An 18,345-nucleotide genomic window follows, 5' to 3' on the forward strand; every position below is an offset into this window, starting at 1 on the left:
AAAATATAAGCAAAATCTTAAGTTTTTTTCGATATCTTCGGAAAAGCACTTACCTTGGTTAATAAATTGATGGTTTTGCATTTAACTGGCAATCGTTTGAAAAAAAACACTTTATCTTCTCTTATGTCATTGGTATATTATTTACCAAATACAAATTTCCTAAATCTAACTTATTTGCTCTAGCGTATTGGAAATGCGTTTGCAAGGCCAATATCCTCGTACCTATCGTAAAGAGGGCGCCAAAGATATAAAATTCGTTAACATACTACATTGTATGTTATATGTACTTAATGTTCAAACAGGGTGAATCGAATATAATTTTAAATTATAATTCATGTAATTGAAATTGTTATCATGATTTATTTCATATTTATAACTTAATTAGTTAGTTTTCAATAATTTTTTAAAATGTTTCTGTTTATTTGCCTAATTTGTTTTAAGTTGCACAATTTAGTAGCTATATTCACTCTGTAAATTTCAAGACTTACGATCGCCACCTTTATCTTTATCTTAGGTAGTTATTGTCTTAGACCCGGGATATGGAATCCGTGACCTACTAAATTTTTTTCTGAATATTTCGCTGAACAAATTGTCCTTTATATTTTATCGCAGATAAACGATATTGTGCCGATGCGACGCTCTAAAGGAGAATGCTGTGTTAGATAAATTTTTAGTTACGACTTTTCGTACATTAAGTAAGGTGTGGTATATAAAGTTTTTTAAAATGGGCTACTTTGTAAGTATTAATTATTGGACTTTTTATTTTTTTATTTTAAGGGTAGTTTTTTTAGTTTTATATAGTTTGGCGACTTTTTATAAAAAACTTTTATAATACATCATATGATATTAAAGGTAGAAAAAAACTTTGTAATATTATTTTATAATCCTTTTTAGAAAGTTCCTATCTATAGAGAGATATTTAAAAATGAATAAATATTTCTTAGGTGAAAATTATAATATAATAGACATAGCATAGACCCATTTTGTTTAGGTTAGATTTTCATAGCTATTTTATATATTTTTATTAATTATGCTTAGCGTCCTTAGTGTCAAATGAAGAGAAAGTGTAGCAGGTTAGGACATGAAATAGATCGGATTTAATTGCAGAAAATGATGACATTTTGGCCTTTATTTATGTCCTTTCTTTAAATCTAGGATGTAAAGTGGTTTTTATAATAGAAATAGCCCTGAAGGTAGATTAAATAAAAGCCGAAACGTCGGCATTTCTTTTGTAACAAAACCGGTTTCATTTAACGTCCTAAATCCGCTACAATTTCTCTTCATTCTATTTTTTTTATCCTATTTGCCATGTGTGACTATTGCTATTTTCGAAACTGTAGTTGATGCAGTAGAGAGTTCCATAAAAAAATGGACTTTTCGCTATTTTAGTAAACAAAAGATATTAATTTAATTTTCGATGACCCTGTATAATGCTGATTTAATTAGGCTACGGGAAGTTATTTAAAATAGTTAATTAAACTGATGTTTAAAACTTAAGCTTTTTAGGAACTTAAATAGCTGAGAAATAAATAATTAGTTAGCCCTTGGTTTTATCAAAAAACAGGCAAACATTTTTTTTCACAAAAACAGCTAGAAATAGGAAATAAAGAATGATTAAAAAAAAAGAATGAAGTAGAAAATCAAAACATCTAAAAATAAGGTGTTTATAGGGTGTTTCATTTAAAAAATCAAAGTTGTTTCCATTTTTCTATATAAGCGGCAACGCTGCAGTGCTGAAAATATTTTAGACCGATAGAGCATTGTCTGCCGCCATTGATCTACCGTAGATTCAACAACCCTAAAGCTTAAATTACAGAGAGTATCTCGAAATAGCCAGAGAAGTTGAAATAAATCCTTTCTGTTGCCTCAACATTAGAACCAGTGAAATATACCTAAGAAGCCCAACTTTTAAATTGTCCTCATAGTTAGTAATTCTTTTGTCTTTCCTTGTGTGCGATAGCAGTGTTGATGTTTTTCCTATTCATTTGAAAGATGAGATATCTTACCATTTACTTTTATGTTGTCTACCAGTAGATTTGTTAAAGTCGGATTTTTAGTTTTTACTTGATGTTAAATATAATATGTGCTAGTTTTCCTTTATTTGTATATTAATCCATGTCATGTATTTTGCGTTGAAGATAATCCGACAGACCGAAAGCGCTTAGCTGTTACCTTTCTTCTGAATAAAAAAATTACTTTGCTTATATTCTTGTCCTTTTTACATACCTGATCAATATTAAAATTAAATTTTTGCGAATTTTGCTTAATTACGAAATATTGGTCTATTTTTTGTAACAAACAGGTAACAACGGTTATTTATTCAATATAACACTAGAGCGACCAATACCCTTTTCTTACTTGTTTTGAAAATTTATTTATTTTTGTGATAAGAAAAAGAATCTTTTGGCATTTTAATCTAAACTCCAAAAAAATTTAGTTAAGTTATAGGATATGTCATCATTCTTAAAATTAGATAATGTTTGTTTAATATCTTTTAAATAAATTACAACTGTGATTTTAAAAAGAGGAAATTTTAAAATACCAATCGCTGTGTTATATTTCCGAAAAAAGAGACATTAAAACATTGATTATTAAAGTTATAAAAAAATCTGAAGCTAAAAATCCATAATATTGCCGAAAGTGGAAAATAAGCGGGTTACATTTTATATGAGATTTGCTTAGAATGTTTCGAGAATTTAGAAATAATAATCGATTCCAGACTCGTACTACATTTGGCATTGTTTAAGTTTTATAATCACAGATTTCTTTCGTTTCATTATCCAATATTTTCTTCAATATCTACGCTGTTAGCTAATTAGATGTGCTTGTTTTAGTATTACAGGCTTCAAGGTGTATTAGGACTTCTGACTTTTAATTAGTATATACAGGGTGGTCCATTAACTTGAGACATCGCGATATCTCGAAAACTAAACATGTATTTAGAAAATGTTTGATGTGAAGTTTGAATGGTTTCCAATGGGCCATAAAATGACGTGACTGGTTTGACCTTAAGTGGACGTCTTCAAGGTCAAATGAAGGTACTTCACTTTTTTGCATAGAAAACCTCTATTTTTTTTAATAGTATCTGATTTAGCGTTAAAAAATAAATAACTTTCATCTGACACTTTTTTACATGCGACCTCTCCTTTTCAAGATATTAATTCTTGATTCTTTTAAGAATTTTTTCCTTGCCAATGACATTTGCCCTTGTAGGTAGTATCTGATGATCTATCAAAAGGAGTAAAAGTATCTTATGATAGAATTTTATTATCAACAGAAAACTTTAAAATAAAACGTACAAAGTTCAAATAAAAGGAATTGAAGCAAAACAAGGCAGAAAATTATTTTAATAAATGTTCAAAGTGTTGACCTTCCACTTCTATACATTTTTCGACTCGCTTTTAAAACGATCAATGAACAGAGTGCAGCGTCTGTGGAGTTATCTGCCCGCAAACCTCCGTGATTCGCAGCTTCATATTTTCGGGAGTCGTTCGTGGATCGCAATATACGAAAATCATCAAATAACCCCATAGAAAGAAATCTAAGGGGTCAAATCAGGTGACCGTGGCGGCCAGTGGACTGCTTCACCACGACCTATCCAACGTCCATTCAATTCATCTAACGCAACGCGTAAATAATGTGCAGGAAAACCATCATGCTGGTACCACATATTTAGTCTCACTTTAAAACACACATCGTCCAAAAATACTGGTAGAATCTCCAGCAAAAAATTACGGTATTTTTGGCCTGTAAGGACACCATCAATAAAATAAGGTCCTATGACTTTATTATTGATGATGCCACACCAGACATTCATAGACCATGGCCGCTGATGTTCTATCGCTCGAAACCACCTGGGATTTTCAACTGCCCAATAATGCATGTTATGACGATTAACTACACCATAGTTTGTAAATGAAGCTTCGTCGGTGAATAAGACGCGCAGAAAGAAATTGTTATTTTCATGCAACTGATTTTGGACCCATTCACAAAACAACACTCGATTTTGGAAATCATTCCCGTGAAGCTATTGATGTAACAAGTGATATGGATGAAACTTAAGGCGTTTCAAAATTCTCAGGACACTTGTTTTGGAGATTCCAGAAGCAAAAGAAATTGATCGTGAGCTGACTTCAGGATTATGGGCATCTGCAGCTAAGACGGCAATTTCATTATTTTGACTGGTAATTCTTCTCTTTCGTGATCGATTCTCATCGTTCTCACACTTCCATCTTCTATAAAGTGGTTCACTGTACGATAATATGATGCTCGCGATGAAAGTCGCCGTTGAGGATGTCGCATGGTACACAGTTCAATGGCTCTATTAATATTCTGTTCAGATTCACCATAGATAAGGACCATTTCAACTTTTTCATTTATTGTTAGGCATTCCATAGTCACTCAACAAAATAGTCAAATACTTGATAACTGAACGAATACTGTCAACCAAAATAATCTCTCATTGACTTTATTCATCAGTATTTGTTTACAATCGCTTGAAATACCTGGGATAAACACGTGAGATCTGTTCACTATAGAAAATTTTCGCATCATAACAACTTGCATTGATCATTGATCAACAATGCCTTGTCAGAACAAGATTGAAGAATTGCTGAACCAAAGTTATTCCTGTTTCTAATGTCATTGTCAAGGAAAAAAATCTTAAAAGAATCAAGAATTATTACCTTGAAAAGGAGAGTTTAAGTTTAAGGAGGCTAAATTAGATACTATTAAAAAAAATAGAGGTTTCTATGCAAAAAAGTGAAGTTGACCTTCATTTGACTTTAAAGCCGTCCACTCAAGGTCAAAACAATGACGTCATTTAATGGCCCCCTGGAAACCATTCAAACTTTACATAAAACACTTTCTGGATACATGTTTAGTTTTCGAGATATTGCGATGTCTCAAGTTAAATGGACCACCGTGTATAATCTTTTTCCTCGCATGGGAAAATTTTTAAAATTTACTTTTCATGCTACTTAATTCACCTTCTCACGCCTTACATAGTTAGAAAATCGTTAAGAATAATAAGTTTATTGAAAAATAGTTACATATAGTAAGTAGGTCTAATTTACTAGTAAATAACCTATATTAGGCATAAATTTAAAAAAACACTGCACTACAATAACTCACTATTAATAATATTCATTGATTTAATTTTTAGTTAATAAAATACTGCTTTTTCGTACTAACAATTTTGTTCCTGACAAAACCATCTGCCGCAAATAAGCGTTGCCTGGAAATTAAAAAATCCTACGAGAAAACCTGCATGGAATCAGAACACGAAAATTACGTCCATTGTGTCAGAGCCAGAATGAAGAGACACCAACAAGATTGCGAGTTGAGCGAAAGCTGCTTTGACTGTAACTGCGATAGTTGCTCCTATAGTGAATGTGGAGGTATACAGATCTATCATAAGTTACCTAGTTTCAACATTAACAAAATAAAATATTTCAGGTAACTGTGATTACTGTTGTAACTCTTGCTGTTCAAATTACGTCCAATGCCACACCAACCATTGCTGTCATAAACAGTGCCACTCTGAATGTCGCAGCTATAATTGTAGGTCTGCCTGTCGACGGTCCTGCTACAACTTCGTAGAAAGGGAAAAAGAGGGTTTTGCGGTCAATGATATTAGGGAAAGGGAGCGAATTATTGAAAAAATTATCCAAGCGGGAGTAATTGGAAATACTTCAACTAACGTAAATAATACTAACGTACACAATATCACTACTATCATAAATTTAAAGAATGTTCTAAATCATACTAATATTCTGGATGTACCTATTAATCTAACGTATACGAACAAAAATAATATTACTCTTCAAGAGGGTGATATAAATGGTAATGGTGGATGTTGCGTTGTTATTGGTAAGGCTATTATTTTATTATTCTTTTTATATCCATACCATCCATTAATGTATTAAAGGTCCTAGACAGTGTATTCCTTTACCAACTCCGCCATATTCAAGATGTTTCCATACGAGATCAAAGCAATGTGGATCGTATTGCGGAGCTAGTATTGTACATGAAGAAAATCGACAAGTGTGTAATTCAGTAAATGGATTAGGTATAACATACTTATTATTAATTATAGTGTTCCAATCAGTTTTTTTATTTAATTAATGAAAACTCAATTACTGGGATTCTATTTTCCATTTTGTTAGGTCAGCCAATTAATTGTGAACAACAAAAAGCATATGTTCCTCAGCCTAAGCCTAGATGTACATATACCAGCACCTGGCCTTATGTATCCTGTGGAATTCAGCCATCTGCAGAGTGCCAAGGTTGTTATGGGCACTATTTTAATGCACAGGATAAAGTAAGTAAGCAAATACTTGGTTAATGCATAAAATCTATACAGGGTGGTGTACTGCCAAGCTGGCAAATACACAATGACCACTAAATAAATAGATCACACTTTGACATTTTGATAATTTTTTTTTAAATTTATTTTATATTTTATTTATTTATTAACGGTATCCACCAATTGTAGAAAAATAAAATAATATAAAAGATACTAATATTAATACAACCTAAGCTAGATAATAGTAAGACATAAATCAATGTTACAAATTAATTTAAAGAAACATGTTAAAGTCACAAGTGAATTGGAGAGAACTCCTAAAACTGCTAAAAGAAACGTGCAAGTCAAGACTATACCTATCAAAAGAACCTTGCATTCTAGTTAGTAGGATTATGCTGTCCATAAGATCTACTATCAAAATCTATATAGAAAATGTTTTTAAGTATAGTCAATTTTTGCGATTTGTAACCAGTATGACCATTAGCTAATGGAACCTTAAGTTTAAAAGCACATTTTCTTAAGAACAAATTTTGTCTAGAACGGACTGACGAACAGTACAGAACTTTATAAACAGAGCATGAGAGTTCTTGACTGCTCTAGTTATAAATCCTAGATTTCTATACGCTTTCTGAACTAACTTTTTAGTATGAGATACAAATGTCAACTTAGAATCGAAAATTACTCCGAGATCCTTAACTTCCGCTACCCTTTTTAAAACAGTGGAACCTATAGTATAATCAAATAATGTAAGATTCCGAATCCTTCCAAAAGTTATTGAGTAACACTTCGGAACGTTTAAATCTAAACCATTAAGGTTGCACCATTCATAAAGATTATGCAAGTCAATCTATATTAATGGACATTGAACATTTGAATCTATTGACAAAAACAATTTTAAATCGTCCGAAAATAACAAAAATTCACAATGTCTTACAAATAATCCTATATCACTAACAAAAATTGTCAAAAGCAACGGACTCAGATGCGACCCCTGAGGAACAGCACAAAAAAGCTGCTAGATAAGAAGTTATTAAGCCGTATACATTGCGTTCTACCCAGTAGATAGTCCCTTAGCCAACAAATAACATTTCCAAAGATCCAAAACCCAATGTTTGGAGCTTTGCCAGAAGAAGCGCATGATTAACTCTGTCGAACGGCTGAATTTGGCTGGTGATTTCATATTTCAGTTTTTTTCAAATTAATTCTAAGTTGCTTATGTGAAAGTGATGAAGTTTGATATAGTGGTTTCTCTTACTTAGATCTTTAAAAAAATCTAATACAATTTTTTGTAAAATATACAGAGGAGGTAATATTTGAAAGTATCATAGTTTATATGGGTTTTTCTATTGCCAACTTAGCGACGCACCACGCGTAGATAATATAGTATCGCTTCATAACTTTAAATAATACAATTTCAGGCTAGGTAAAAACAATCATTCCAAATGAACTAATACTAATGCCAATCTGATATAATGGGTTGTCCATTTTATGCTTGGGATAGTATAGTTAAATAAAACACACAAGATATTCAGATGGAGACGAAATTTTTATTTTGTTTTAAAGATTTAATCATTCCATTATATGTGAAACACAACATCATTTAAATGTCCACCGCGGGACCTCTGACAAACTTCAATCACCTAATCTTGAAATTAAAAGTCCTGGAAAATTCTCTTGGAAAAGAGCTCGGTTGGCCTGTGTTGTGTGACTTGTGGCCCCGTCCTGTTGGCATCACATGTCTTCCAGATCTTCTTCGATTTTTCTGCAAAAATAATTGGTCAACATGCTTCCATACCGCTCAGAGTTCACTGTTAAGGCTCTCCCACGATTGTTTTTAAAAAAATACAGACCAATGACACCACCAGACCATAATACACACCATACAGCCACTTTTTCGGCATGCAAAGGCCTTTCTACGATCACCTGAGGATTTTCAGAACCCCATATGCGGCAATTCTGTTTATTAACGTAGCCACACAGCGTAAAATGAGCCTCATCACTGAAGAAAATTCTGCTCGAAAAATGAGCATTAGCAGCTTGTTGTTCAAGCACCTAATTTGCGAATGTTCTGCATTGTCCATGGTCTGTAGGGTTAAGTTCTTGAGTGAGTTGGACTTTGTACGGATGGAGCTGTAAATCCAAATACAAAACTCGCCACAGTGAGTCGTAAGACAAACCCAAGTTTTGAGCACGCCGAGGAATTGACAAAATTGGGTCTTCCTCCACACTTTGAGCCACAGCAGCGATAATTTTAGCTGAACGAACGTAGCGGTGATGCACGTACCTTACAATATCAATAACCGATCCAGTCTCTTCAAATTTTCTTACCCTGTTCGAAATTGTTTGCTCTGTAGGACGATTATGTCGACCGTAATCAGCTCGTAAAGCTCTAAACGTTGACACAGGAGAATCACCATTTTTATAGAACAATTTAATAATTTTAGTACATTGTTCGACTGTTAAACGATCCATATTAATAAATGGCAATTCTTCAACTAAAAAAAAAAACGCTTCTCATGACGTTTATTTCTGACAGGTGTCAAACGGCAGGGTTGTATTTAGCCAACCTCGAATTGGATAACCCGCTATTAGTTGAATCATTAGCATTTGGGCATAGGTTAAATGATTAATAGTTGGTCATATTCTTTAGAAAATTGTCCTATATACCATGTCTGTAACTTGAAATAAATTCAGTAGTATATATACTTTTTTTTCAAAAAATCCTGAGACCCAAAAATGAGATATGAATTAATTTTTTTTAAATAATAACCCGAATTTTTTATTGCGTAGTTTTAAAGAGCGTATTAAATTATCCATAGCTACAAAATTTCAGGTTTATTTATTAACCGTTTTTAAGATAATTAAAATGCTGAACAGAGAAGTAAATCAACAAAATTGCCACTATTGGGCATAAGAAAATCCATGTTGGATGAGGCAAGGTCACACTTAACACCCAGAGAAAGTATATGTTTGGGCAGGAATTGTAGCTCTGCAAGTGATCAGGCTCAATTTCTTTGAAGAATATCTATTTTTTTCTGATCAAATAGAAGCTGATATGTCAAATAGGAACATCTGCTTTCAAAATTTTGCACGTCCTATTGGAAACTATCTAGATACTATATTTCCAGAGAGATGGATTAATAAAAGGGAACCTTTTGAATGGCCACCAAGATCTCCCGATCTAACTTCTTTATATTTTTTCCTTTAAGGATATTTGAAATCCAAAGTTTATGCCCGCAAACATTGAAGAGTTGCAAACCAGAATAAGATATGTCTATAGATATAAAAAATGTTTAAAACGAATTTCAAGTACTTTTAGGGCATTGCCAAATAGTAAATGGGCTACATTTTGAACACTTATAAAAGGAAAAATTCTGAGTAATTTTTGTTTTCCTAAAAAACAAGGTGTTTTAATTATTTTCATCAACCAGTCATTTTTAGAAAAATCATCGATAACATTATAATATATATTTTAATTATAGGACACACTGTATATTAATTTCTACATAAATCGTTAAAAATGCTCAACTATTTAGTGTTATCCTAAACGTGCTTGAAAATCGAAGCACGTTTAGGATAACACTAAATAGTAAATGGATAACATTTTACCGATCCGTTAAAAATTTTTTTAAGTAAAATAGATTGTATAATTAATTTTAAAAAAAATATTTTAGTTATATTAAAAACGGTTAATCACATAAGCTTGAAATTTTGCAGCTAAGTATAATTGAATAGGCTCAAAAAAAATAGGCAATAAAAAATTAAGGTGACTATTAAAAAAATTGTGGAGACGTCATATTTTGTTTTTGGGATACACTGTATAACTTTGTTTTAAACAAAAAACAGTGCAACTAAAAATACTAGTGGACAGGTTCGACGATTTTTCTGAGAAAAAAAAAGCATATAAACTACTGAATTAATTCCAGTGATTAATAGTTAATAGTCACACTGTATAGATTTAGCAATATATCCGTATTACTGCTCTGAAGGAACTGCTAACTTTTTAATTCTACAAGAGATTTTGAGGCACTTATATTTATATGTGCGCGAAATATAGGCCCGCCCATCGATGCAACCTTGGCAGATTTAGACGAGGAGAATTATGCCTATTTATTTTAAATTATTTTGCTTTGTAAGCTGCTTTTTTTAAAATATAATACGGTCGCCTGTAAAATGGGTCCAAACCGATTTTGAGGTTGTGCCAGGTAATGATATAATAATCCCTTTTAAGTATAAAACATAATTTTTAATGAAAATTAGCTTTCTTTAAAAATTATAATAAATTAATTGGACAGACGCTGTACAGTGTGTCCCAAGATGAGCGAATTTATACGTAAAAATGACGAAAAAATTTGTAGTTTAAATTTTGCCGTTTGGCATCCCTACTTGATTAAAAAATGAAATTTAGCATATTTTTATTTTTTAAAAATCAAGCCTTGGTACGAGCATTTTTAAAATTTTATGAGTAGGTAAAGTAGTATTTCTAGGCATGATGTAAAAAAAGTTTATAAGAAAAAGTGGTTTAGAATGCAAAAGTATGCCCGAATATCGAATTTCATAACCATAGGCCTACTTTGATTTTTACAAATTTCAATTTCTAATAATTAAATATGAATAAAAAAATTCATTGGTACACAAAACGTAAAAATCAAAGTGGGTATATGGTTATGAAATGCGGTATTCGGGCATAATTTTGCATTCTAAACAACCTTTTCTTATAAACTTTTTTTATATCTTGCCTAGAATTACTACATTACCCTCCACTTTACCTACTTATAAAATTTAAAAAAATGTTCACTTCCTTTTCAGCAATGGTCAAATGTTTGCGTACTCTTTTCTTGGGGGTTGAGAATGGGGGTGTACGTGGAGCGTCAGCCATTATTTGTTAACAAACAAATTAACAAATTAACAAAAAAATAAACACAATTTGAACTTTTCAATATTGCGAAGATTCAAATATTCGAATAGCAGAAAATTCAACCAAAACGATCTAAAGCCGCTCGACTAATAAAATTAAATAAAAGTCATGCAAGTCATGAACCCTATCGAGGCTCTAGGCCACGCCTCCAGCGCAGAACGATCACGTGACCACTCCATCTGTTCGGTAACCCAAGTATAAATAGCAGGATTTCAGAGATTTCAAATAGAACGATTCTGGATTCAACTGATGTAGTCTCAAATTTTGATATAATATTTCGCGTTTTAAAGAACAATAAGTGCCGTACAAAGTGCAATCAAAATGTTTATTATCCTGTGTATTAATAAGCGTTATTACGAGAAAAAAATACTAGGGCACTGCTTTTGCATAAAATAAAAATCATTTGTCTATCGATCAATTTTTTTTGTCCGACGCATGGTTTTCGCTTAAAAAAATAAAAATAATTTTACTTCCCTAAAAAGCCCGTTCGTTGCCCATAGCAGCGAGCAATAAGAAACATGCAAAGGAGACTCCACGACTTTATTTGCGATAAATAAAGACGCGTTACAGCACGTTTTTACTCCCATTTACTTTTCAAACGCCTTAGAAACATAATAATATTTCTTAAATTAATTAAATTTTTTAACTTTTCATACTTCTTGTAATACATCTGATCCCTTAATTTGCTTGCATTCGACGAACAAACATTTTCACATCTCATCAGATTATTAGGGAAGTAAAATTTTTATTTTTTTAAGCGAAAACCATGCGTCAGACGAAAAAAAAACATGAGATCAAATTTGCTAAGGAATCACCTTCTTAAATATTAGTACGTCTTTAGGGAACACCCTGTATAAAACGACTATACATATATTAGGCTTTGGCAGGTATAGGTGGGCTGGGAGCCTGTAAATATTATCAATAGGTAATTATTATTATTGCCGATATGTTTTTAAAAGTAAAACGCTTGTACATTTTTTTTAACTAGCTATCAGCTAACTACCCTTAAGCCAGCGGCTGCACTCACATGGTAGAATATGATGCAAAGCTAACATCTTTAGTTAAAGGTGAAAGATTTATTAATTTTGAAGAGAGTCCACGGTAAGAAAATTAACAGATTCCACTCCAAGTATATGAGTTTGTCTTTGAGACATTCCACCTTCCCGATTTCACTTCCGTAGTTCCGTATTGTGGTTCTAAGTTATAAGCAAACACAACCACAGGTATCTACATTTATATGTCTGTGTGTTTTTACCATGGTAAGTTTTATTTTTACAATAGTCGGTGGGCTAAAACCGACTACTTCTGGACTGCCTACTCACTGAATGTAATGGGTACCTTTAGTTATTACATTTAATTCAGCATCCAAGATTTCCGCTTGTCGAGCCGGTATTGGAAATAAGTCTTCCTCATATTCTTTTGAGATATGTATAAGTATTTCTGCTTACCGTCAAATGGGGAAACATTAACCCTTTGCGGACAACTTTGACCCACATTAAGAAAAAAGCTTATTTTAAAAATAGCGCAAAAAAAGTAAATAACAACTCTATTGTGTAAACTCCAGTCGATAGAGGGTGTCTTGTACTTTCATTAACAGCCGCGCGACGGCACCCGCGTGTTTTTCAGTCGAAAGGTGATCTTGAAGCGGACAGGTCGATTTTTATTCAATAACTTACGCATCAAATCTTTGGTCGGCACCAATTGTTAGGAAAGTTCTAGTATCTCGGTAAGTATATTGGCGTTATAGTTGACTATAAAATAGAGCGTAACATATTTTTTAGTTATATTATTAACTCTCCTTTTGTTGTTGTCCTGGATAATATGAATTAGGGTAACTTTGGCCCGCGGGCCAATGTTACCCCTAAACAAATAGCAACAAATATTTTACATTTATATTTTTTTTCAGGAAGGTAGTAATGCCTCGACATCCAAAAAAACGCCTTGAGTCACGATCCTATTCAAATTATACGTAATGAAAAACTGGAAGAATGCTTACAAGAAATAAGATCAGGTCGAATGTCTCAACGAATTGCTGCCGCAACTTATGGAATTCCTAGATCTACAATCAAAAATAAATTAAAGGGCAAACACTCCAAAACTATTGGCCAAGATTGTCTTTTCAGATGCGGAAGAAGCTGTTGTTGAACAACATCTTATCAAGTTAGCAGATTTCGGTTTTCCTGTAGTTGCAATGTTCCGATGGCTGTTAAAGCTTACTTAGACAAAAAAGGATCCCGTATTTCATTGTTCAAAGATAATCTGCCTGGATATAAGTGGACAAAATCTTACTTGCTGCGTCATAAAAACTTAGCCCAACGAATTAGTTCCAATATAAAGAGAGTTCAAGCAAAAGTTTCTAAAGCGGCATTGAATGACTATATGGAAAACTTGGCAGTTGCTTCAGAAAACATTCCACCCTCTCGAATATGGAATTACGATGAGACCCAGGAAACAAAAAAGTCATTTGTAAAAGAGGGGCTAAGTATGTTGAAAAAATATGCAATTTTAGCAAAAATGCCACTTCTGTTATGTTACTTGATCGCCTACCAAAAAACTTGCCTGAAGTGAATAAAGACATGATGGGTTCAGCTTTTTTGGAACAGATAGAGGCAAAACGTGCAGAATATTTGGGAACTGAAAATAGGACCAAGAAGAGGAGAAAAAAATTGCGGATTCCTGCTGGGAAAAGCATAAGTTCGAGTGACCTAATAAGCCCAGATACCAAGCCTAAATCTTCAAAACAAAAATCCGCTAAGCCAAGACGAAATTTGTCTTCAAGCTCTTCTCAAAGCTTTCTAAATTGAAAATAATTTAGAATCTGATAATCTAAGCGATTCATTTTCTGATTTAATGAAAGATGAGAATAATGAGGTTGTTCAAGATCCTGATATTGAAAGACCAAGTCGTGCTAATTTAAACATAAGCGATTTTGTGTTGGTAACGTTTAATGCCAACCAATATCCTGGAAAAATTATCAAGATTTCAGAAGAAGGACCTATAGTAGATTGTATGGAAAAAGGAATTAAATTTTGGAGGCGGCCAGAAAAAAAGCACGAATTTTTGCACAGTTGGGAAGACGTCATTATGAAAATTAACGAACCAAAAATGGTATCTAAAAGAAATCAGTAGAAAATTTCAGAAATTAACAATTTTGTTGACAAATAAGTGTAATTTTAAGTATAGATGTAGGATATTTTTGCAAAGCATTAGGATAAAGTGTTTTTGATATTTTGTCCCTTGATATAACAAATATGTTGATTATTTGCAATAAATTTCATTAACATAAATTCTTTGTTGCAAATTTTGCATTTTTTCTGTTTATTATTCTGTTTATGTTTGAAAAACCGCCAGTATTTTTCCTTAAATTTAATTAAGTACAAAATCTATGGGAACATCCATTATGATGCATAAATAAAAATTACATACCATAGAGTTTAACACGTATTTTATTATAAGCCAAATAATAGAAAAAAAAATCAAAAATGGGCCAATGTTTCCCCATTTTACGGTACTTTTCTCATATTACAATTATAAGTTGATTCATAATTTCAATTTGCTCTTCCTGTCTATAAAAACTCTTTTTTAATAATTTTTAGCAATTCAAACTTTGCCCTCCACAATGCTACGATGACTTCGGCGTAGGCCCGCTATACAGACAAGGTCCATATTACCAGCCAGGTTACAGTCACATACCACCCTGTATGTACAGCCCACAGGGATGTGGTGGCTTCGGAGCAGGTTTTGGATTTGGTGGATCTGCTATGATGCCTGGATTAGGAGGCTATGGAATGTTTCCTGGTGCATCACCTGGAATTCCTGGTTTTGGACAAACCGGGTTTGGAGGTTTCGGATTGGGAGGGCCAGGGATTCATTTGCCACTAGGGGGTGGTCCCTTTGATGCGACGAATTTAGATTTGTTTAATGGTAACTTGACTTGGAATGGTTTGAATTTAACAAAAGTGAACAACAAAACAGGTAATGTAAAGAAATTTTAATAGTGGATAGTTTAACTAAATGCCCATTTCAGAATGGTTCCAACCTGAAATCATTGACTTGTTTAGTGGAAACCAGCAGCTCTACGGACCAATGAATCAATATCAACAAAAAGAGATCGAAATTGATGTGGCTAATTCAGATTTAAATGATAATAGAATTTCACGTTATAACCAGTATAAAAGAGAGGCAGATGTGCACCCCAAAAGAATTGAAGAAGCATCTTTACCTTCAATTTCTAAAAAATAATTATTTAACATTTAATAAGCAAACTTCTTTAAATCGTTTTAGTTAGTGGTTATATGGGCAGAAAATTACCTTTCTTATTATTAGCATAATTAATCCTATTTTATAGAAGTTTTAATTAATATTATTTTTTCAATGAATACTAGGTTATAGGTTTACACAGGTTAAACTTTGCGAGGTTTATAGTAGTAATTTTTTCAAAAAGCTGTATAAGTTTTGTATTGTTTCTTAATTAAGTTTTTTAATTTGCTTTGTCAATTTTCTTTTTTTAATTACGTCTGAAATAGGAAAATATACTACGGACTAATAAGGACAAGCAAAAGAAATAAGCTAGTTAAAATATGAGTCACTTGAACAAATTTTTATAGTGACGATTAAAAACTATTTTATAAAATCCGAATAAATGTTGAATTGTGTTAATTATTATCATTCATTCTTCCATCAATTCTTATTTGTTTTTATTTGCTTAGGTTAATGGAAAATTCCCTTAAAAAAATATTTTTTTATATAACTTATTGTTTTCCATTTGTGTCTTAGGCAAGGATTATTCCTATAAGAAATTTCATTAAATTAAGTTTATGTTTTGAGTTTTATAAGAGAAATTTTAATTTTCATATTATATAATGTAAAGTTATATTGGTTTCATTTGTAAGGTGCTCTGATGCATATTCACTTTTTTATAATCATAATGATAGAATATTAAATATACACACATTAAGGAACACTAAATGAAACGAAAACCACCGTGACTTAATTAATTTTACTAGTACTATAGTAAATAAATCCAAAAATTAATATAAAAATTATGCTATAATCTATACAATTTTTGCTGTATTTTCTTTTCTGATTGGACAATAATGAATTTTAAATATAAGATAATTTCCCGCTCAGCTCAAGCCGAAGCTTCTCTTTCGCAGTTGAGTTTGAACAAGCTTGACAGAAAATGTTTGTCCGAATTTTCGACAGACATACAATACTAAAATAGTTTTTCTGCAAAATTAGGCCTCTGCTAATATACCATTTGAAAACTCTCGGCACCGTCTATAGATTACAACATGAGAAAATTAGTAATTTGTGTCAGAAAGCCGAAAAAAGCCCTCTAGCGGCGAGATGTAAAACTAAAAAAACATGAAATATAATAATATTCGTAGCTTAATAATAGCTCTTTTCAACTAGCCCAAGTTTGATAAAATCGGCTAAGGCGTTTTTAGTATACAGGGTGTGTTTTAAGCCAATTTTTGAACACTCCCCACCACTTTATTTTTAGAGATACAGTAAAACTATTTAAATAAAAAAGGTTCGGATTAGTCTCTACTTTAATAATCAGCTATTTTTTTGTTAGGTTAATTCAGCAAAATTTACAGAAACATCAGTTTTCTAGATTCTAGATTGCAGTTGCGCCCCCTAGCGGCCATTTTAGAAACTTGAAAATATTTTCCAGGTCATTCTCTTGACCATTTTAGTAATACATTTTTTTATTGCAAGCTTCTACGATGAATAGTTTCCCAGATACAGTACCTCGCATTCTTATTTGGTCACCCTGTACATTGTATGTATAATTGTATGTACAATGATGAAATTATGAGTTCGCATTTGAGAAGCGTATTCCTTTCTTAATTATTTCTCTGTTCAGTGCTGAGCGGTTTATCTTGACTACCGACTCGAGCCATTTACTCAATTAACTTAAGGTATTACAAATATTTAATAAAGATTTATTTTGTTTACTTATATCACCCTAACCAAAGATATATTTTGTGCATATGCTTGAAGTACACTAGTAAGCAATTACACAATATCCATAGGTATAAACGTTACATCTTAATACAGAATCAAACATTTTAGAAGGAGTGTAACTTGACTACAAAGAGACGTTTCAAAATTTGACTTATTGAACTAAACATTTTTATAAAAGCACAAATATAAACATGAATTTAGGATAGTAAAGTATTAGTTAAATTTATGTCTAGAAGGCAGCAAATGAATATTCCACAAAGTGTTATAATTATCTATTTGTAAAAATACATTTTTTTAAATAATTAAATTTCCATACCTATATTTATTTATAATTTGAAAATGGCATATCATCTTAAGATAAGAACCTAAACAAAAATAATTTTCTTTGAAAAGGAAATAGGTGTTTCTTCTTTCTCTAAATCAAACTCTCATTATTTGTACGCCTCATTAGATTGCAGAAATAAATGCAAAAAAAAAACAAGGAAACCGCATACCTGCGGTACTAGGAAGTTTTTCAATCACTGTATTGTTTACACTCACAATAAATATCTCTTATATTGAATTTTGATAGGGTTAAAAATCCATATTGAGTCATAATATTTCTATGAGCACGGAAAGTACACGATAATATAAGTACAAATACGCTGCCTTCACGGGAACTGGGAACCCCCATTGTTAAAAATAGTAACATTACTACTAAAAAAATATTTCCTTTTATAAAAAATAAAATTGAAAAAGATAAAGAGGTTTTTATAATATTTTGTATATCTTAATTTGTCATGTTAAGGATGCCTTCTATTTACTTCCAACCTTAATTTTTTTCATAATATATTGCAAATGACAAATACTTAAAATAATTGATGACCTCATCTATATCCAAATCGGGATTCACTGTAATATTTCGTTAGGAAACATCGCAAGGTAATATTTTACTACAAAAACACCAAAGTTATCCTATAAAATTTTCTTGATATTTAGTACATATACTTTCTTTCTATACTTTTAAAAAGGTATAGAAAGGATCTACAGTAATCAAATGTTCAAAGACAATTTAGATAAGACTTTTTTCTTTTTGACTAAAGAGCTAATATACAGGATGGCTCATCGGAAATAGTCCTGCAAAGTTTACGTATTTGAACATAAAAAT

The 18,345-nt window shown here is 31.9% G+C and overlaps 1 protein-coding gene across 1 annotated transcript; it reads left to right on the forward strand.

Annotated features, from left to right (window-relative positions):
• Nucleotides 1–571: 571 nt before the first annotated feature.
• On the forward strand, nucleotides 572–15,880 carry LOC126744472 (uncharacterized). Its single transcript, XM_050451911.1, has 7 exons — nucleotides 572–736; nucleotides 5,165–5,399; nucleotides 5,458–5,871; nucleotides 5,930–6,070; nucleotides 6,168–6,322; nucleotides 14,822–15,200; nucleotides 15,253–15,880. The coding sequence occupies exons 1-7, from the start codon at nucleotides 725–727 to the stop codon at nucleotides 15,465–15,467; spliced, it is 1,551 nt and encodes a 516-aa protein (XP_050307868.1). The 5' UTR covers nucleotides 572–724; the 3' UTR covers nucleotides 15,468–15,880.
• The last annotated feature ends 2,465 nt before the right edge of the window (nucleotides 15,881–18,345 follow it).

This window comes from Anthonomus grandis, chromosome 14 (genome assembly GCF_022605725.1).
Source record: "Anthonomus grandis grandis chromosome 14, icAntGran1.3, whole genome shotgun sequence".
Classification (NCBI taxonomy): domain Eukaryota; kingdom Metazoa; phylum Arthropoda; class Insecta; order Coleoptera; family Curculionidae; genus Anthonomus; species Anthonomus grandis.